Below are 22,319 nucleotides of genomic sequence, written 5' to 3' on the forward strand. Positions count from 1 at the left end.
TTTCTTTATAGTGAAAGTTTGCATCCATGGTTTTTTACCCTTGTTTGAGATTTTTCCACGCATATCTTGTCTTGTGGTTTGTTTAGAATGTTTTGATTCTTTTTCTAGTTTTTTTATTTCTTCTTGTTTATCATTCGTGGGTGAGACCAGAGATTAGATCTCGGTTTACTGCGTTGTTGGCATGCTGCGCAACAGGAGATGCAGCTGTATCTTGGGGATTCAAGAAACAGACCTACATAACGCACTCGACTATGGACTCTGAATTTATAGCCCTGACTATAACAGACAAAGAGGCTGAGTGGCTAAGGGATCTTCTATTAAAGGTCCTTTTCATGTAAAGCTTATATCGACTGTGTCACTACATTGCGATAGTGAAGCCACATTAGCTAGAGCCTATAGCGGCACATATAATGATAAGTCTAGACATATCAGTCTTCGACATGATTATGTCAGACAATTGATTCGAGATGGAATCATTGATATTTTCTATATGAAATTAAGTAATAACCTTACGGACCATTTTACTAAGCATCTATCGAGAGAGGTAGTAAAGGCAACATCTAGAAGGATGGGTTAAAACTCTTCAACTAAAGTTCCACCAGTGATGGTAACCCAACCTAAAGTCAAAAAATCTCTGATTTTAGGTTTAATGGGTAAGAACAAGTCACTGATATGTGAAAAGTTTTCAACACTAAATAATAAAACCTCATCCATAATAGATAAGTGCTAAGCATTACGAAAGAGGGTTGAGTCTTATAACTCTTAATGAAATCCAGTCTAAAGGACAAGTGTCTTATAGTAATGAACACACTAGAAGGATTTCACCTATATGAACGTAGAGATGATGCTGTCTCTCATGAGAGTTAGGAGTTTTTTCTCAAGATCGTTCACTAATTAGGATAAGCACATGGTCATTAATTTTGTTAAGCAAAATTGTGGAAAATCTAATTACATATAGCAAATATGTGTGATTATATAAGAATAACTGGTTCAACGCTTCGGATACCAGTTATTTTGATAGAATTTTGAGATACTTACACTAAGGGAAGATTAAAATCGAAAGATATTTTTCTTTATGCATATAAACTAATTATTCTGGTAGAAATGTTTAATTGAAAAAATATATTTTAATAAAAATCAAGTGGGGGATTGTTGCAAAATATTAATTTTTAAAATATATTTTAATAATAAAATTATATATATTATATAAAAAGTGTTTGAAAAATATCTTTTTTGGGGTTTTAAGAATAGTCCCACATGGGAAAGGGAAGAAAGATTTTGTGGTTTATATGAAAATAGTGGAGTACCTTATTATTTGCCCACATAGTCCATGGACCATGGGACTTACGTGTTCCAGTGCGTAGCATTAAAACAGCCCTACGCGCACTCGTGCTTGGGCAAGGGCTCGGGCTCGGTCTTGGTCACGGGCTCAGTGCGAGGGCATGTGAGGCAGTGTGGCTATAGTGGTGCACTTTGCACTTATGGCTGACTGAAGGAAAGACTAGAGGACTGAATGAGAGTCCTCCAGTATATATAGAGAGATGCTGAAAAAAGCTGTTGCGGCAGAACTGTAACAGCTGTGCCATTAGTACAGAGACCAGCTGTAACTACTACATGGCTAGCCCAACAGCTAGAAAATGGCTAGCTGTTGTCTCACAACAGTCACATGCAGCAGTGGTTATGGCTCATGCACAACAGTCACATGCAGCAGTGGTTATGGTTCATGCACAACAGTCACATGCAGCAGTGGTTATGGTTCATGCACAACAGTTAGAAAACGGCCATAAAATGGTTAGTTTTCCAACAGCTAGAAATGCTTAATGAGAGTTATTTCTCTGGACCATAACCCCCTAGCCACCACAACCTATATAAAAAGGGTCTGGATGGGATTCCAAACCATATCTCAACCCACTCTAGCAGACCAATATAAACTGAGTAGCCACCCATCTCCTATACTCTAGTGATTCCAGCAAGTCAACAACTTTAAACATTTGCTTAAAGGTTAGACCAGCTGTGTGATCTAGAACGGTTCAACTGAACCAGTGGCTGAAGAACTGACTAGTGCAGTGGTCCAAATCATAATACTTCTTTCTCTTTTCTTATGCGATTTTTTCTTTTCTGTTTTTTCTGCCAGACTGTGTGTAAAAGAGTTCTATTAGTGGGCCTTCGTGTTTGCTGAATGCAGACCCATAGCAGGCTCGTCGTATCCTAGAAGTGGTTTGCCTGTAACCTATCAGTATACTCTATTTTTGAGTGGGGGCAAATAACACTTTAAGGACAGCGTCTCAGACGTGCTTCAACCTGTCCTTATTTCAGATCATCTTGATTTTTTTCGATTCCATATTTTACAAAAATACTATTATTCTGTATAATTTCCAACAAGCCTTGCGACGAGTCAAATCCAAAGTTTATGTGGGTCATAGAAGAGAAAGGTGGGTCAAGGAGATGCTACCGTTGAAACCTCCCCAATTAATCGTATGCCATCCCTATGATTCATGAAATCTTTCCAGCAACATCACGTTGATCGATCCTGTTGTTTCCCTTTTTTTTTTTTTAAGTTTTAAACTAAGTCCACCATCCCTCCCTCACTCGTGTGCATGCACGCGTGTGGACGGAGAGGACCCATAATGGCGGATGCTGATTGCGTCCTACCCCCGCCCGTCTCTAGCCCCGAACAGGCAGTTCTGTGGGTGGGCCCACTGGGACACTGGGATGTATCGGTTTATCCACGCCATCCATCCATCCTTTAGGATCATTTTAGATCATTTTATGTTATTAGCACAAAAATGATGCAGATCCAACGCTCAAGTGGACCACGACACAGATGACCCTTACATTTAATGGAACTCGTATTTAACGTTTTATGCATTTAATGCAACCCAAGGGTAATCTGTGGTGTGTTGCACTTGAGCGTTGGATCTGCCTCATTTTTGTGCTGCTTCCATAAAATGAATCGAGAGGAGAGATGGACAGCGTGGATAAACCGATACATCACAGTGGTCCCGCCCACAGAACTGCCCGTTCGGGGCTAAAGACGGGCGGGCGAAGGACGCAATCCGCGTCCCACAACGGCACGCCGAAAACGGAAAGGTAAAGAAGGAAAGGATTTGCCATTTCAGGGGCGTCGCCACGCGTCTTTGGGGTTTTTAAAATGGAAAGGAGGCGCCGGTTTGGCATGCCACACGTGTGTTCTGGCGTAATTTCGGGTCGTGTGCACTGCACTTTATGTTGTGACCATAGGGGCCTTATCGACGAATGGTTCCGATCGTCCGAGAGGGTATCTCTAACTAATGTTTTGAATGGACGGCTGTGGTTGGATTGAGTGGTTGTGGTTTGGATTGAATGGACAGTTGTGGTTGGATTGAATGAAAAATGGACGTCAGATGTTGGAGGTCTTCATGTTGGTTCGGATCGCCTGAGAGGGTATCTCTAACTAATGTTTTGAATGGATGGCTGTGGTTGGATTGAGTGGTTGTAGTTTGTATTGAATGGACAGTTGTGGTTGGATTGAATGAAAAATGGACGTCAGATATCGGAGGTCATCATGTTGTTGGTATCCCAATCCATCTTGATTACGAGAGGCACACCACTTCTGTACTCAAGCTGCTGCCTCTCTTAACACTACACGCGTGGCTGACCTTTCCTTAACCATTGACGTTTGGGATGAGGATTTGGACGGTTGTGATGGACTCCTAAGATGCGTATCTAGTGAACGGTTTGGACCTTTGCACGGTTCATTGCAGTGTTGTGTGAATTAGATGAATGGTTTAAATCAGCGTATGAACCGGACTGAATGGTTAGTTTGCACCTTTGGTCTTGATAGAGTGGTCAGTAGGCGGTTCCTATCAACTTGCCGGGTATGCGGCTAATTGCAATGCTTACGCCAAGCTATCGTGGTTACATTAGTGAGATTCATGAGATCAGCTCTTTCGGATCAGAGAATTGGATGGTCCAAATCTGCGTGGGGACATCACAGCTATCCTTGACGGTTGGATGTGTTGCTTGTTGTTTTCGGCAATTTTATCACGTGCTCAGTGTTGTCACGGCCGAATCGAATTTTCACCCTAGAATTAAATTTACAGCTAAATTCAAACCAGTCCGAGAAAATAGACCTTTACCAGCGGTCAAAACCGCCCCTAAAAGTCTAAAACCCGCCGGTAGAAGAATTACCAGCGCTGTATCTTTTAGCGGCGGTCGCGCCATTTACTGGCCTTTTTAACGCCACCGCCAAAAATTGACTTCTACCGGCGCTTTATATACTTTATTAGCGCTTCTGGTGACTGCCGCTAAAAAGTACAGAAGCGCGTGCTGCAAACCGCACGAAACGAGCGCCGGTAAAAACTGCAAAACGCCGGTAAAACAAAGGCCTCTTACAAACGCCGGTAAAGATGTAACAAGTGCTAAAAAGAGATTGGGAGAAACGCCGGTAAAAGTGCCGATAATAGAAATCGCTACCGATTCTTTACTAATCCTTTCACACAAATTCCTGTTGATTCTGACTAATCCTTTCCTATAATTGCTATCCTACAATCAAATCTCCATCGATCTGACTATCAAATCTCTATCCACATAACTATCAAAAACCTATGATTGATGACAAGAATTTGAATTACCCAATAATCTAATGTTCATCAAGATAACAATTAGCACAATATCAACAAAACAATTAATGGTCTATTTAAAGTTTTCAAAACAAACTATAAATGTCTTCCTTTCCTAGCCTTCCACATGAAATGTTTCAGTAAGGTCCCCTTCTGGACCGATCATATGTCTTCCTTTCCTAGCCACATCTTCTGGCAAATGTCTACAATACCAACCTCACTAGCCTTGATCACATGTCCACTATGTGTGATGTAGGCCCTTTTCTTGCAATGAGCCCAAATTCCTCCTTCGGAAGTTTCCCTGCAATGGGCTGAGAAGCATAGCTGATTCAGTAAGTGGCACAACATTGAGATTATACTGCTTGGAGCTGTAGAGTGTTGCAGAACCAGGCTCTCTATTTGTTGAGGGCTTGAACCTTTATAAACAATCAAGGCCCATGATAAACAAGAAAATAAAAGGACAATCAGCTTCACAAGTCACCTCTATAGTTGGGAAAGTGTCACAGTAAAAAAAAATTGTCATTGTATCAATTGGAACTTTTCTTCTCTTTTCTTTCTTTTTTCATTTCCTTTTTTCTTAATGATCTGGCTTCAATTGGAACTTCAATCACATTAATAAATTGTCATTGTATCAAACTATATGGTGCTACAAGGTTTACAAGCACCACAATACAACCCCTACTCAATTGCTTGCTGGCAGGTATTGCAAATCATAAGCAACAAAGGAAACAAAAATTGGCCTTGTAAAAGAAAACCAGTAAGAAAAACACACCAAGTATGAAAAAGTTGAGAAAGAAAAAGTAAACAAAAGTTATCACCTGATATTCTTGAAGTGGATTTCATTGCTAGTCAGGCATGTACAAGAAGGATCCAAAACCTGAAGAAATAAGAAAACTCAACAGTCAGAATATAGATGATAAATATTCATTCAGTTCATTCATATTCGTAAGATTCCATTAATTTACCTTAGGGCCCGTTTGGCCGGTCGGATTGGAATGGATTGGATGGTATTGGAATGGATTGGAAGTTAAATCCCAGGATTGGCCGGGCATGCTAAACAGAGTCGGTAATCTGATCCCAACCCATGGATCTTAAGACAATCCACTAACAACACCATCATTTTACCTTTAAATCCCATCCAATCCACCCTAAGCCCTTCAAATTTGCCTGAGACATGTTTGGTTCGTGGGATTGGAAGGGATGGGAAGGTTTAATCCCTGGATTGGCCAGGCGTGCCAAACAGACTGGATATAGCAATCCCATGGATCTCAAGACAATCCACTGACAACACCATCATTACCTAGAAATCCATGCCATCCACCCTAATACCATTCAATCCTGCCCCTTGCCTTACATGAAGAGGTTATGAACAAGCCTGGAGTTTTCATGGACACTCTAAGACGTTTTCATTCTACCCTTGGAACAAGATTCATGATTCCTATTATTGGAGGGAAAGGGCTTGATTTGCATCTTTTATATGGAGAGGTGACTAAAGAGGTGGATTTGAAAAGGTTCTTGGGGAGAAGAAATGGAGGGATGTGATTGCAGTATTCAAGTTCCCGTCAACAATTATTGATAGGTACTAGCGCCACTCATCAGGCATGCCTCTTCTCATCTTGAGCATATGTAGTGCTGTTGTTGTTAGGGGTATTGCCAGTATGTCAAAAACTTTTGGGGCCTGTGGTATCGAGGGTAATCATATATAGTTCAAAAACCTAAAAACTTGACTCGATTCGATGTCCAGTAGGGTCCGATTGACCCGAAGACTCTACTTTAATCATCTTGATGTTTAATGATTAGACTAAGAAGTGTTTAGAATAACAACAAATGTTTATGATAGTATGATTATAAAATAGAGGATTAATTTAACCAAAAGCAATGCATGGCAAGGTGGTAATTGCGTGTCTAGCTAAGCTGTGAGGTCAGGTGTTTGAATCCTTTCTCCCGCTTTGATTTTTTTTTTTTTTTGGGTGTTTGTTTAAATGACATTTAACTCAACGAGTGACTTGGTTTGGATCTTGCCGTCGAGTCAACCAAGCTGACAAGATGATTTAGTGAGTCTTGGCGAGTCAGAAGCTAATCCCCATCATCAGCAAGTTTCTAAGCGACTCGATTAGAAATCTTGTCAAGTTGACTTAGCCAAGTTATGAGTCGAATCACCCAGTTTTAGAACTATTGGAGCAAGCAGCTCATTTCCAGTACATGAAGATTATCTTACACAAGAGTAAAAAAGGGTAAAAAAGAAAAAGAAAATATGGGTAAATCAAAAGAAGCTAAAAATGAATAAGCATAGGAAGGAGCCTTTTTCATGCTTTAAAAGCAGAGGGATAAGAAAAAAGAAGAAAAAAAATGAATAAAAAAAATAAAATTTTTGATATGTTCTGTAATTTTGGGCCCATTTACAAAATTCTACAATTATAGTACGATTCTACACAATTTGTATGATAATTGTACAATTATTTAATATTTGCAATTTGGGTGTATGATTTGAATAGTATGCCCATACGAGATGATATAAAATTCAAATCATGAATATGATATGAATTGTATGAATTGGACAACATTGCATGCATCAGATGTGGAGAGCACCATGGGGGCATTCAATAATTCTCATATAAGAAAAGCAACGGTGTAGATGGATAGGTGGCTGACCTTTAGGACCTTAATCAACTTTGTGTTTGCTTCCTCCAGAGTCTTCTGCCCTTTCCTTGAATTGCATTTTGCACAAGCCATAACCTAGAACAAAATGTAAATGTTAAGAACAAGGGGATGCCTTAAACGAGCAATCGGGAAGAAAATCATTTAGGGGGTGTTTGGATCGTAAGTTGCATAAGATAAGCTACTTATTCCACAAGTACATGAACATAGATAGTTATGTAACTATTTTAATATGGGAGAGCGGCACATAGCGGGTGCACACAGACATATATAGTTATGTAACTATTTTAATATGGGAGAGCGGGGATAGCGGTATTTCATGTTTATTTTGTTGGTCCTATAATATGGTGAAGTTATGGCCCTTGATAGAGCGGAATGTCATAAGAGGATTCATGTAGCCAACCCCAATTATTCAGGGTAAGGCTTAGATGATGATGGCAATATTGGTTGTATGAACCTTTTGGAATAAACATGAGAGTACACCTTCCATTCTTCATCTCTTTTCAAGGTCTAATTCTTACTAATTGGCCACATGGGGCTGATCAAACCACTTATTAGTTATCAGTGAATTGTTGTCATTTAAGGAGAACTTCAATGTAAAGTCTTGATCTGCTTAACATATTGCATGCATTAGATTCCACATACTTGATACTGAAACTAAGATTCCTTGTGATATTCGGTTATTAGATTCAGATGTCAATGATGATACAACCGGTACTCAGCATATCAATGAGAAAACAGAATGCGAAAAGAAGACTACTACAAGAAACTATAACGCATACCAGATTTTCCCAATTCCATTCACCGCCTCGTGAAACCGGCAAAACGTGATCGATGGTTAAGTTGTCACGAGAAGAATAGTATTCCTTGACAAAAGGGATGGTGTGCAAAATTAATATCAATGCTTTAGGAAGTAAACAAACAAATCATAAACCATTAAAAACTGGTAGGTAAACATGCATTCATGATCAAAATGCAATAGGACGATACTAGCCATTTCTCATTCCTTTATTGAATATGAATTACATACAAAGTGCTGAGAAATCTGATAGAATCACAAGCAGAAACTAAACAGAATCCAAAAGCAATGAGAGGTTGATATGGTGGAGCATGGATTGGGAGAGCTTTGCTAAACCCACACATGCGCCAGAGTAACATACAAATGTAAGGATCAGAAACAAGCAATTTATCAATGTTTATTAACCACCCATTTAGATAGTCAACCTTTGGACCATTTGGATCATTCAATTGGGAGTATCATTAGTGTGCCATATGTATATCGGATGTATGTCCAGTGTCACCTTTGTTTACTCATGTGACTTTCAAGAAGCCCACAATTTACACCCACCTTTGTCACTAGCATACAGTCAAATTTTCCATTTGGGAATTGAAATAGTACAAAAGCGTAATATTTCAATTCTCACAATGGAAAAATGGTGGGTGTGGACGATATCAACTCCCTTCTTAAAATACATCAAACTCCCTTATTAAAATACATCATTTCGTAATCCATATTCATGCCCAGTCCTGTCCATGCATAGGCCTTGCATGATAGCAAACACAGGTTGCAATCAAGAAATCCATGTCCCAACATTCATGCTGCTCTATTCATATTGACCATAACATTTGAAATAGGGAAAGTACATATGAAAGTATGTAGATCAATTTCACTTACAACCAAACAGAGCGTGGGCCGTGCCGAGTATGTCAAGTGACCTGAAAATTAGTCAAGTGACTTGAAAATTAGTCGAGTGATTAGAAGATTAATGTTGTTTGTAAAATAAAATGGAAGAAAATGACACAACTCACCTTGATGCCCTTTTCCCTCCTCCTTTACCCGGGCTTGGGACCGGCAATGCAAGAAGTTGCAGTGGCGGAGTTAAAAAAGGGCTTAAGCTCCATTTGGTTTGAGAAAAAATTATATTCATAAAGATTGATGTGATGACCAAATGGAGCCTAAGACTTATATGCAAATTTACTAAAAGGTATGATAGGAACTCTTACAATACAAATATGATGACTAAGTGACCACATGTAAAAAGAAAAGAAACAGAAGAGATTAAATTAAAGACATGCAAATGCAAAATTCAAATCACAAATCATAATCTTATAAAATTAAAATTAAATTAAAGAGATTAGATGAGTTTAGATGTGCCCTCCATAATTAAACTAAGATAAAAATAAACTGTGTAGATGTGTCTAACTCAATCCAAAATTGCTACATGCTTTACATTTTCAAGTCATGATGAGCATTAGTCAAACATATTTCAGCTCGTGAGAAAGCCTAACATAACTAGCTATGATAAAGGCTTAGGCTTAGATGATGATGACGACTTAGAAAATAAATAAAAAAAAATAAATCAACAAGTAGTACATTCATCATTAAGTACCAATTTCTAACACAACAAGGAATACCCATTTCCATAGCTAGTTGAAAAAAAAAAAAAAGCTGGCCTTTGCTATTTTTATGTGGGGACTAGATGTTAACATCTAGATGATGGGATCAAGGGATAATATGCCCTTCACTCAATGGTTTAATCATTTTCAAACAGGTTCATCCAAATATGACATCAATATTCTATAGAAAAATCAAGCTACTTCTTATTATACAAGCTAGGTCCATAGTTTGTTTGGTTTTTTTTTTTTTTTTTTTGAGCATGATATAGAATTTCCTACACTTAGTACTACATGCGGAAAATGTCCATGCTTCAGTATGCTTTGTGATGGACAACAACCCATAAACCAAAAACACCCACAACAATTAATAGGAAACTTCACATTCATCTATAAAAATATGAATCTACACAAGGAAAACAGAACAAAAAGGAAAAAGAAAATGTGAACTTGTGAAGATGTCAAGACATGATACACAAAGCTCCCAACTCAAGAATATAAACCTACAGTCAAACAAGGAAAAGCTACATGAAGCACTCCAAATAGTGAAGAAAAAGAAATGTATTCATGGACTTATAACAAATCTGTTTCAGAATTTTCCAATGGGACTCCTGATCCACACATGATTGAGATCCTAACTGTTCATTGGGTGGAGCCACAACTTAGATGTGTTGGCCCAAAACTCGGGTCTATGGTCTAATCATGTGCTCCTCACGTGTAGACAAGAATAGATAGTTAAGAAAACTTGATTCATAACACATTTGATGTATACGTGTTCCACCAGATAGCAAGTCCGTTTTACAAATTCCAGGTTGGCATGGAAAACATGACTGTTTCTATGGTGGAGAATCATGAACTGCATAGTCTTATGCATAACGGTTAAATTGCAGACCTATCATGGATATAACATGGCCTAACAATCATTTAACTGATAAAATAGACAAAGGGCCTCTGTTTTAGAGAAAACCCAAATCAAACCACTTGAAAATAAAAATTAAAAAATAAAATAAACCTCTGTTTTGCAACCTTCTTTTGCAACAATCCAAAAATAGCGACGGTGGCCCATTTTGTACACAAGTGGTTACATAAAAACGCCCCTCATTTCATCTACAATGGTGGTTTTTTGTGGCCGCCTGTGCTAAAAACGCCCCTAATAGCCATTTTTCTTGTAGTGATGAGGTTTGGCTCATCATTTCAATTGAGAGTCAATACTTTTATTAGCAAGAAGCCATCTAAGAATTTCTTTTAAATAAATGTACTTGGAAAGGGGAAACAAGACATCCCATCACCTCTTCAATCTACACAGAATGGTTTTAGCCAAGATATATTAAGTAACCCTAGCCAAACTAACTGGAGAAATGTTTAATTTGCACAACTAAAAGTATTGAGAACACAAGTACCTCTCTTGTTCCATTACTTCAAGAACGCCATAACCAAGATAAGTCTTGCATACCAGTGGAATGTTTCTTGGAAGAATTTTACTCCACTACCATTATATGAGCATCAAAAATCACAAAAGGCAAACATTTCTATAGAAATCCACCCAATAGTGAAAATTGATGTCCTGAAACCAAAAATGGATCAAACCATAAAAACCAAAGCATAGACTCCAAAGGTCTTTGTAAATTTCCTCATCTATTGCATAAACAACACTAAATGATAGTTCCAGGTAGGCCATACAATCCATGGTCAGGTGTTCTCCCAAGCTGGCAATCCCAAGAGGGAAAAAAAAAACAGCTTAAAACTAGGGAATAAGAAAAAATTTCCTTAATATAAGTGAGGGGCCTCGGCCCTTATGATACCATGTGCAATAGGAGGTAAGAATGTCAAGTGCAAATACCTGAGCAAAGCACATAAAGAGAAAATAGCTTAGTTACAGGCATAGATACTACTACACTGATGTTTTTGAACATGTCATTCTAAGCCAAAAAAAATAAAATGAAAAACATAGATTTGCTAAGCCATACGTGTGTGTAGTAAAGCTCATGTACAAGTGTCAGCATGGCACAATTGGTACAAGACCCAATCCATTATATTACAGGAGGAAATGGAGAGATATCACAAATCATCATCATCAGGTAATGTTAATGATTTTATTTTTTTCACAGAAAGGTTGCAACAAACCCACTCTTGAGAATTTTTTTCCAAGCTTCTTTGAAGCCTCACTTAGTTTAACACTTGAAACAATAAGCCATGCATCATGTGGAGTTATAAAATAAAATTAGAAACTTCTAGCAAACAAAGGGATTCCATCAAACTTTTGAACTAAAAATGAAAAAGAATTGCAGTGGACAATGGACATTGCTCACCAAAGAGTTCAAGGCCTTTCACAATTGTGACACATTTGTGTTTATTTCGAACAACCTTTTCGATGACAACTTCTTGTTTCTCTTACACAAACATTGGCATTTCAATGAAGAACAGAAACTGATGGAACATTACTAATTCAAATATGAATGACTGGAGTATTAGTCTCGATATAAAATGATGAAAGCTCAACAATTGCGAAGTTGGCAATGGCAAAAGAAAGATTGATAGCATGAAGTCATCATATAGAATCATAACCCCAACAAGTTCATGTCGCTATCTAGTTTTGAATAGTATTTTTGTTCTGCAATAAAAAGTCATTCCTAAACATGAATAAACAAATGCACATCACAAATCAATTAACCGTTAACACTATAAATCCAGAATGTTCAGATGAGTTAATTATAGAACAAAACTACTCAAACAACCATGAAGCTATATAATCAATTAACCGCTGAGTAGCAGCAAAAAAAAAAAAAAGCTACCAATAATGCTCTGAAACTGACTATGATTAACACTTAAATCATAGAACAAAACTACTCAAATGCACCCTTTTTTTGTATTTATACACCTCATTTAGCAGCGCCCTGTTTTGCTCAGTGCCGGTACAATGCGACTCCGAAAGTGCCGACTAATCCCCTTTTTGTTGTAGTGATATGAATGTATAGTCATTTTTATACTTGTTAATACACACCAAGCATGATACATAGAGATGAAGAGAACTTGAGAGAACCCATCTACTAACTTCATCTTTTTTATTACATAAAGACTGTTTTATTGGCAAAAGATAAAAAATTCCATTTCACATTACCATGGAGAGGAAAAGGAAATGATCCCTTACTGAGGAAGTCGTAGGAAAAGAAAACTGATTTTCGAAAACCATTGGAACCATCACATCAGGTGACAATATTCTTTCCTCTATTGTTGTATCCCATTTTCCAACAATCCAAACAGACCCTATTCCAAATTTGGCCCATGTATAGCAAAATAGACAGGCTATTCCAAGAGATGACTTCTTGTCAGCAATGGAGTTAGCTTCACTCAGAAGCTTACACCCTTAAAGCAGAACATCTTTTCAAAATCTCTTATTTTCCTAACTCATACAATAGAATTACTCTTTAACTGATCTTGAAAATATCAAACAATTTCCAAACAAGAAGAGTGACACCTACATTTAAAACAAGAATCCTTCGGTCCTGATTTTCTTACTTGGAATTTTTATTTAAGTTCATCTGTCCCATCATGAGTAAGGACCAGAGATGGAGCTATTTTGATCAACCTCAATGGACGAAAAGGTTGCCATCCATTTAGTTGCCCATGGCCAACATATCATGCATGTATGCCATCTTGGTTGTTGAAAAGGTTGGCTTTAAGTTGAAGATCGTTGTGAGAAAAAAAACATAAAAATTGTTAAAACGGAGACATTTCATTAAACACATGTTGTGCACACCTTAAACATTCACAACAAATGATGAATGGCAAGACTATTCTATATCTGCATCCATTGGATAAATGACATACATCTATAAAAACCCAGACCATCTAGATCATTGGTCCCATTGTTTACCAGAAATGGCCGGGGATGAGGTGAAGGGCGGGGGCTGCTGGCCGCACTTAGAGTGGTGAAGATGATGCTGGAGAGGATTCATTGTTGCTGGAGACGATGCGTCGTTGTTGTAGAGGGAGAGATAAATCGAGAGAGATAAGGAGATCGAGAGGGAGACAAAGATGTAGATTGAGAGAGACAAGGAGATCGAGAGAAATAGAGGGAGAGGAGGGTTTTGGGGTGCACTTGGAGGGAGATGGAGATCGAGAGAGACAGAAGGAGAGGGAGAAAAGGGTTTTGGGGATGGGTTTTGGTAGAAAAGAGGTGGGAGAAGAAGAGGCGGGATGGATTTGGGATAGGTGCACGTAAGGGTTTTGGATATTTGGGGATAGGGCGCTGCGCGGGATCGGGTTTAATTTGGGGGTTTTTTTTTTAAAAAAAAATAGTGGGGGTGGCCCGTTTTGTACACGGGCGGCCACATAAAAACGCCCCTCATTTCATCTACAGTGGCAGTTTGTTGTGGCCGCCTATGCTAAAAACGCCCCTAATAGCCATTTTTCTTGTAGTGAACCCAATAACTATGACCCTTGTATATGACCAAGATTGGATGAGATGGGCCACTATTCAGATACTCGCTCGATGTATAAATAGTATCATGAGATATTTAGAGGGTATGAATCGTCCTATGATAATGGGTTACACCAAGGATATTTCAATATAGATTAAAAAAATGAGAAATTAATTTTTATAGTCAGTCACAATGAATAACCACAAAGCACCTTCCTAGATATAGAACTGAATCCAGCTTATGAGCGTAGACCCAAAATACAGTTAAGATTACCAACTACTTGATTAATTCTTTGGATTACACTATAAAATGTAAATGGTGAGCGAAAAATAAAGGATTATACTAAGACATGTAATTTAATTGTAAAAAAGTAGAATGATTACCCTAAGGACTATAAAATGACAAGTACTTGGAAGGATATTTAAAAGATAATGTTTGGGTTTGATTAGGTTAGTATGAGACAAAATTTTCTTTCTGAATTCCTTTGTTATTTATAGCCTTATCCTATCCATCTAGATCCTTCACACATTCTGATTGTTACTATAACTGTTTAATACTACATGGTCTTCTTTGCTCCTGCTCTTACCATTTGTCCTGTAATCGCTTACATACGATTGCTCTTCCATCGGCCGCTCAAGCAATATCGTTGCATTACTTGATATGCCTCGGTTGCACTATTGTAAAATCCTCTTTATATAACCCCGAGATCTCCAAATACACCAAGGAAATCCATCCAGATCTCACGTAACTAGCTATGAAAGGCTTTTACAAGAATTGGCAACGATGGGGATTTGCTTGCCGTTTTCCAGGGAAACCACATTTATTTCTATTGCACATGCTGACCTTTTCGGAACTGAACCACCGCTACATTGCTTAACTCGGGAATCCCAACAATTGTATCATATCTAATGCAAACATTTATTACTCATAGCACTGTTTACAAAAGCACCATACATTCTAGCTTTACATCATACCTCCATCTTATTTAGGGTTTCCTTAAGCTCCGTGTCTTTTTCTTCAATTGAAACATCTACCTACATCGACCATGTTGACTAGACAGTCGTTGTTGACTTCTTTTAGGCTTTCTTCGAGCTTTTTTATTTTGGCCATGAAATCGGCTCGGCTCTGGTTATCTTTTAATGTACCAATCTTGGGATTTCTTCGATAGTGCAATGCGCAATCGGCCGAAAAGGAATAATGTCCTTCAGCAAGTTATCGATTAGACGGATCACTTCTGTGATATCTTGCACGATGTTGTTTAGATTCTTTTTTAGAGATATTCCAGTTGGTTGGCCATGCTTATTCCTTTCAGTGAATTGAATTGGACCTACCTCTTCGCCATAGTAATAGGTTTCATTTGCATTCGAAGTAGCCAATAAGTGTTTATTATTGGCCAAAACCAATTCAATTTTATCCTAATTCTAGAAAATTATGAATTGGTGTATAGATGATGAGATACATGTAAAAAAATGGATGTAATCCCTGCCAAGTAGAACATTATAACTAGATAAGGTATCAACCACAAAAAATGGGGCTAACACCATTTTATTCTTGACAGTCAAGTCGACTGGCAAAAGCCTATGAGTATTTATAACATGACTAGTGAAATTACTGATAGTGAGCTTTGACGAGATCAAGTAGGCCATTGTCTTACCCAATTTTGACATCATTCTCAGTGGTAGGAAATTGACGGAAGCCCCATTGGCATCCAGAATCGTGGTCACTGGGCAACCTTTGAGGTGAGCAAATACATATAATGGCTTGAGATGCTATATCATATCGTGAGTGGATCTTTTTAGGACTACTCTTTTTGACCTAGCTCTTGATTCCTCCATAACGGTGTTTACTTGTGAATGTTTCGTCCATTCTAGGTTTCCCTTTAATCGTTTCCTCTGATGGGAAGGAAGCATGTTGTATTACCACAAGATGGTTGAATTCCTTTACATCGCCCGCCATCTTACTTGGCTGGACTGATTGAGCTTGAAAAACTGGAAGGCAAAGTAAATACCATGTTGCAATGGAACACAATGGGTTGAAATGTTCTGAACACAATCTCTGAACTCAGACATTACCCTCGTAGTATTTCTGAGCTATTTTAAGTATTACAACTTTTATTATGCTCAAGAGCTAATGGCCACATGTTCTTCAAACAAAGAGATTCTCCAGAACGGTCACAGTTGAACTATTTTCGGTTAGGGTACGTCTTCAGCCTTTGCCGACTCTCTCCTCATGGCCACTCGAAGCCTCTACTAATAATATTTTTGAGTTCAAGTCAACGCTTCTAACATTGCTGAGAATTTATGATGCATGACTTGTTTTTAGACTCCCTTTTAGGTTATTGGAGGCTTAACTATCCTTTGATTTGATACCCTGCCCTAAGAGTGAAGATTAAGGGGTAGAGGCGTTCTCTACGGTCGATACTGACTGCTTCCTCCATCCCTTCTCAGAGCCATGTATCTGCCTTTCGACCTTGGTTAAGGAGGGTACCCCAATCTCGGAATGGTCCTTCTGACACATTGGTCACACAGTTGTGAGCCTCGATCATCTTGCTGAATCGTGTCCGGCCGGATGGTGGTCGAGTGGGGAGATTAACGTCAACCCTTCCCTGGCCATTGTTGTGTACTCTCATGGTTAGGTAGGCTAAGATTAACCCTCAGTCACAGTTGACTATCCCTTCTCAGATTTTTCATAACCATATTAACCTCGGGATTAGGTGGGAATGGATTTATAACGATCAACATCACCTCCTTGCCTTTATCAGGGAACTTCAGCAACCCGTAGTTGATATTAACCTAGACCATGTTCTTGAATACAATACATTTATTAGTTGAATGGGAATTAGTCTCGTGTCATTTACAATATTCAATTTTCAGCAATTTGTCGGTCAAAGGTATCTTGTGATTCATAAGAATCTTGATAAACTTTCTAGCTAACAAAATTTCAAATATCTCATCAGCCCATGTAATATCAAAAGTGTAAACTTTTTGGGCCTTTTATGCTGTAATAGCCCGAGATTTCATGGCTAGAGTTTAAACTAGTGCCCGAGAAAACCGGGTGTTAATAATGTATAAATTGGATGCTTTGAAATTCACACCTTATTTTTTTCATTGGATTACATCCAGATACATTCATGAAAGTACTCATTCATGAGAACAAAATCAACTGTATTGATTATATTTTATTAGAGTATAAAAGAATAATCAAATGCCTTCTTAATGGAAGCTTATTACATTTATCGAGTTCGTAGCGAAAGTATAAAACTAAATCATAATTTTTCTTCTTATTCTTTCAACATAATCTTCCTTAGGGAGGATGTTCACCAGGTCTTTAATCTGTACGTCACCTACATGATTGGTACGATTGGGAGATGGTCAATGTCCTACTCATAGTGATGGTTATCCTTTAAGATTAACAGTAATTCAAGAGATTTTTAAAAATGATGTGACTGTTCTGATACGTCAAGTACTCCACACTACAAGAGGTACCAATGCGCAATCAATCTATATGTGATGCATGCCTAGCAAAGTATATGTAGTGTAACACACTTAGCGATCACTACAATGTCGAATATGATTTTATCTATTCGACTCGCCTCGCATCCCATATTACAGAGATTTGCCGGTGTGTCCCACGCTTAACATGGCTTTACGTGGTTAACCTGAGACGGCCACAACACATGACCAAAAGAATACGCCCCATAGATTGGAGTGACTATTTACAACAACCAACCTCCCCATAAAAAGGAATTGATGCACTGTGTATACAGAATGGCTGACGCACACCAATTAATGCAACATCACCTGAGAACAAGGAATTACGTGTCACCTTAGGGCTAGTACCGAAAACGTATTACGTCCATGATATTTAATCGATCGCTAAAGGAGGGATTCCCAACATAGTACTTGCATCAAGAGAAAATTCATTAAATTATAGAAGGTTAAGAATATCCAGACACCTACCGAGCCCTTATAGTAAAGGAGGCAAGTGACAGTAACCAGCTCGAATAGGCAGTGAGTGACAAAGGTCAACTTAAGTATGAGGAGAGTGGTTAAGGCCAACTCATGATGAATAAAAGCAAAAGCAAGACTTGTATCCATATCCACAATGGATATCATGTAAAAAAAATCTCAAAAGGGATAATAATTGATGATATGAAATTAAAATGAAAACAAAAGGAAAGTAATGGAATTCTGAGAGCATATAAAGGCATGTAAAGGACAAGTGTAAAGGCAAGATAAAAGCCATCAATTCAATTAAAGACAAAAGGTATGTAGAAGGTGCGATAAAATAGCATGAAGGCATAAAAGGGCAGGATAAATATATCAACTTAAATTAACGTAAGCTTAAAGGATAAAACCCTCACCTCTTAAGATAAATCACCTTCTAATTGCTAGGGTTGATGTATTCATACTTTAAGATCGATATCTAATCATAATTAACACACTTCGCATTGTTAGATTATAATAACACATGGCTCATATAGTTAAGATTAACGACTAGGATTGGACCTGTAACGTAGATCTAGGTTCATACAATTCAGTTGTTTAATTTAAAAACTAGGACTAGGTTATTATACACGTGGACAACTTACCTTATGCTATCCTTAGATCTCAACCTGATAGCTCAAATTCAACGACATTGAGTTGACTTAGCAGCGACTCGAGCTCCATCTCTTTCTCTTATTTCATCTTCTTCTTTCCTCTTGCTTGTACGTCTAGCAGAATCTAGACCATTATTCTCTCTCACGTTTCCTTCTCTCTCCTCAGTCGGATGCAAGGTATTTATAGGTGCAAAAGACTTCTAAATCCTTTGGCGTAGCTCCCATTACACAACTCTATTTTGTGCGAACACGAAAACGGGATGTCTTGCAAAGCCAAGAAGCGAATGTTGTTCTCAGCCCCCGTCTCACCTTCTGGGTCTCTACCCTATATCAGCTGGGTCAGTTTTGAGAGGGCCTGAAGATGAACGGTCAGGATCTCATTTTGGGGTGCAAAATGTCTATCCAACTGATTAAACCGTGGCCTTGTTTCAATGTAACTACCTCATCTTCCGGCTTATCTGCGTGCTAATCTTCTCTCTCCCTTTTCTTCTACTGTCGTAGGTGGGGTTGGACTCCTTTTTTCCAAGAAGTGGACGGTTCCGATTAGCCCGGGTAGGCCCCCTTTGGATTTCTTACGCAGTGAGTTTTGAGTTGGATTTGGTTTCTGGCGCTATTTGCGGAGAGAAAAGCGGAAGAGTGCAGAGATTTTTGGTCGTTTCCTTGCTAGAATTGGTGGGGTCCACTATGTTGAGTTCCAGGGAAATCCACTTTGTTCATCTTATTTACAAGATGCTATTTGGCTATGGCCTCAAGTAGGGGACCGATCCAGGTCTTAGGTGGGCCACACGTTGTAAAAGTGTAGAGTGAAATCTACATTAGAAATTTCCTTCTGTCACATGTTTTCGTCAGTGGACGAAACTCCCATTTTTTATATCCAAATTCAGGTGATCGGTGGGGTCCACTAGGGTGATTTTTTAGGGGATCCACTTCCTTCACCATCTTAAACACGCCGTCCTCACCCATGGTCCGAAATCTGAAGTAGATCCGATCTTCAGGTAGGCCACACGATTTGTCAATGCATTAAATAGTATTCACCGTTAAAACCATCTTCACCTTACGTAGTCACTTGACATCCTTTAATTACAAAATTGCCATCCATTTTCTAGTCATCTTCCGACGTCTGTTATATCAGAGTGCACTGTCAAATGCCTTGAAGTTTGGCGGGTATCCCCTATTTTTCATGGCCTTTCTGTTGGTCCAATTTGGGCCTTGATCACTTATAGATGACCATGATGCCTTTTTAACGGAATATACTACCCCGATTCTTAAAATAATGCTTTCATATATTTAATAGAGAAGTTAGCCGGTAGTTTCTACATATGGCCTAAGATCTTCATTATGAATGGATTATCCTAATATTCGGATGGCCGTTTGGGGGATCCACATACGATAGAGGGTCAGATGACGTGCTAAAAATAGCAAGACTTGATGGTTGGTATTCTAGTCATGTATCTGGGTGATCGTACTGTTAGTTTTGTAAATGGACGAACACAATGTGGTTTTCTAGAGTGATTAGGGGTAGGACATGTATATTGTTAGGTTCGAGTGACTTTTCACATGTCTATGTTCCTTAGATTATAATTCTAATGGCGGGTTAAGCATATTCATATGGTGTGAACAAGATAGATGGGTCAGAATCTTGATCTGATAAGTGTACGAACGGATATAGACGTCAAGTAACTAATTTAGTACGATCTAAGGGCTGAAATTCGACGTGTATGGTTAATTTATGACAATTAGGCTTGGTATAAAATTTCACATGAAACGGATCGTGGGAACCATGTGATCTAGAATTCTGGGTATAGGTTAATGGCATTTTCGTAGTTATTACTAATCTGTGAGTTTTGAGAAATCTAATGGCTCCACATGGTTATAAGCACGTTTCTATGAAATTCTTACAAAAGAATATATATCTAAATCATTACGGATAGGGAGTTATTCGTCATGTCATTCATGGGAAAGTACTTACGTCGAATCATGTGATGGATGGTACATTCTTTCGAGTAAGAGGAGAAGGATTCTTGTGGAAGCGAAGGGTTCCCTAGTGGGTTTCATGCCCTAATCGCAGATGATCGATCCCCGTGGGTCCGGAGGTTCCGGACCCTACCATGACTGGCAGAATCCGTGCTGCAGGATCAAACCCACCATTGGTTCTCGGTTTTCTATCCGCAACCACAACATATCCTCAAATGGGGTCCCTCCTCCCACCTCGAGATCAATGGGTTTCTCGCCCAAATCCGATCATTTCAGCCTATTCATCTGGAATATTACCTTCGATACCTCTAGGGAGGATTTATTCAGGATTTTCAGTAAATACGGGAAGGTAATAGATACGTACATCCCATCCTTTCTGGAATCGTCGAAACCAAGGGGCTTTGGCTCATCAAATTCAGGTACGAATAGGATGCCAAGAATGCCATGAATGTCCTCAATGGAAAAAGGATTGACAACAGAATAATAGATGTGAGATGGGCCAGAACTAGGAGTCCTACTGACAGAGCTAGCCATAGTCAATGTAATACAGAACAGGTAAAGCACAACCTCCATCTTGGCTCAATGTTTTCTTATTTGGAGGCTCTGAACAGGGTGACAGAAAACCGCCCCAGGACAAATCGTTCAGCGGCAGACAATGTTATGGTGGCAGATCGTAGAGCGGTTGAAATAAGACTCCAAGCATTGGCGCTTGGAGTGGTCATCTCCGTCGCCAGCCCCAACATTTTTATCATGAACATACGGAGTTCGATCAATACATCATGTTTTGGCGCATCGCTTGCTGAAATCACGAGAGTATCGCCCACCAAATTCCTTCTCATATGGAGATCTACGCAGGCATTTGAAGGGTTCCTTCTTGATTCCGAGTTTCAAAAGTCCATTCAGATTAAATCAGCAGTTAAGTGGACCCCTGGAGAGACCCTTGGAGGGGAAGGCATTTGGTTGAGGCTTTTCGGTATAACGGCTCATGCCTGGATGGAATCAGTTTTATTGGATCTAGGTAATCAGCTAGGAAGGGTGACACAGATTGATCCCATCAACGCATACTACATCTTCGAATCCTTTGCTCAAGTCAAAGTTGTTATTAACCCGGGTATGAATCTTCAAAGTGCCCTCAAGCTCCAAGTTCTTGGTCAATGTTCCCATATTTTTTCGGAGGTGGAACCCTTCTATTCTGCAAATACCAGAAGCCATAAATCCAGCACCCTAAATGCAACCCAGGGTGGCAAAGAAAGCATGAAAGAATGGGTCTAAAGAAACTTCAGCTCCTCTCTGCTGGCCCCTCTGGATCGCCCGGTTAGTGTTTGTGAAAAGTTCGACGTGATAAACCAAGCAATTGGGACCCATACTACTTTGGAAACAGATGCCCCCTGAGTCTCCGATTCACCCCCAAGGGAAGTCAGCGATCAGCATGGAAAAGTTAGCATCACTAAGCTAAGCAATGAGGTATTTGAGATGCATGAGGCAGACAGGGGATCTACGGAAATCCCTGTAGGAGGCCAAACTTCATCAGTGCTCAAGTGTGTAGCCTCGGCTCCTCCTTGCAATCATGATAGTGACCTACCTGATACATCTAGGCCTCGCATGGATCCCGGTATTGTCAACAATTCTCCTGATTGTCCCAGCCCTTTGATACTCCAGATACAGAATAAA

At 39.0% G+C, this 22,319-nt stretch overlaps 1 protein-coding gene and 1 long non-coding RNA gene across 2 annotated transcripts; both read right to left on the bottom strand.

The window, feature by feature from the left end:
• Positions 1 to 4,638: 4,638 nt before the first annotated feature.
• LOC131227244 (uncharacterized) lies at positions 4,639 to 5,521 on the bottom strand. Its single transcript, XR_009162132.1, has 2 exons — positions 5,420 to 5,521; positions 4,639 to 5,017 (listed from the first exon to the last, which is right to left on the bottom strand). It is a non-coding gene; the product is annotated as an uncharacterized LOC131227244 (long non-coding RNA).
• A 5,943-nt stretch (positions 5,522 to 11,464) lies between these two features.
• Positions 11,465 to 21,221, bottom strand: LOC131226967 (uncharacterized). The gene is made up of 5 exons (XM_058222657.1): positions 21,013 to 21,221; positions 14,918 to 14,979; positions 13,528 to 13,902; positions 11,963 to 12,043; positions 11,465 to 11,493 (listed from the first exon to the last, which is right to left on the bottom strand). Exons 1-5 carry the CDS (start codon positions 21,219 to 21,221, stop codon positions 11,480 to 11,482), a joined length of 741 nt encoding a protein of 246 aa, XP_058078640.1. The 3' UTR covers positions 11,465 to 11,479.
• Between the last annotated feature and the right edge of the window lie 1,098 nt (positions 21,222 to 22,319).

The sequence above is a fragment of the Magnolia sinica genome, chromosome 15, assembly GCF_029962835.1.
Source record: "Magnolia sinica isolate HGM2019 chromosome 15, MsV1, whole genome shotgun sequence".
NCBI classification, from domain to species: Eukaryota; Viridiplantae; Streptophyta; class Magnoliopsida; order Magnoliales; family Magnoliaceae; genus Magnolia; species Magnolia sinica.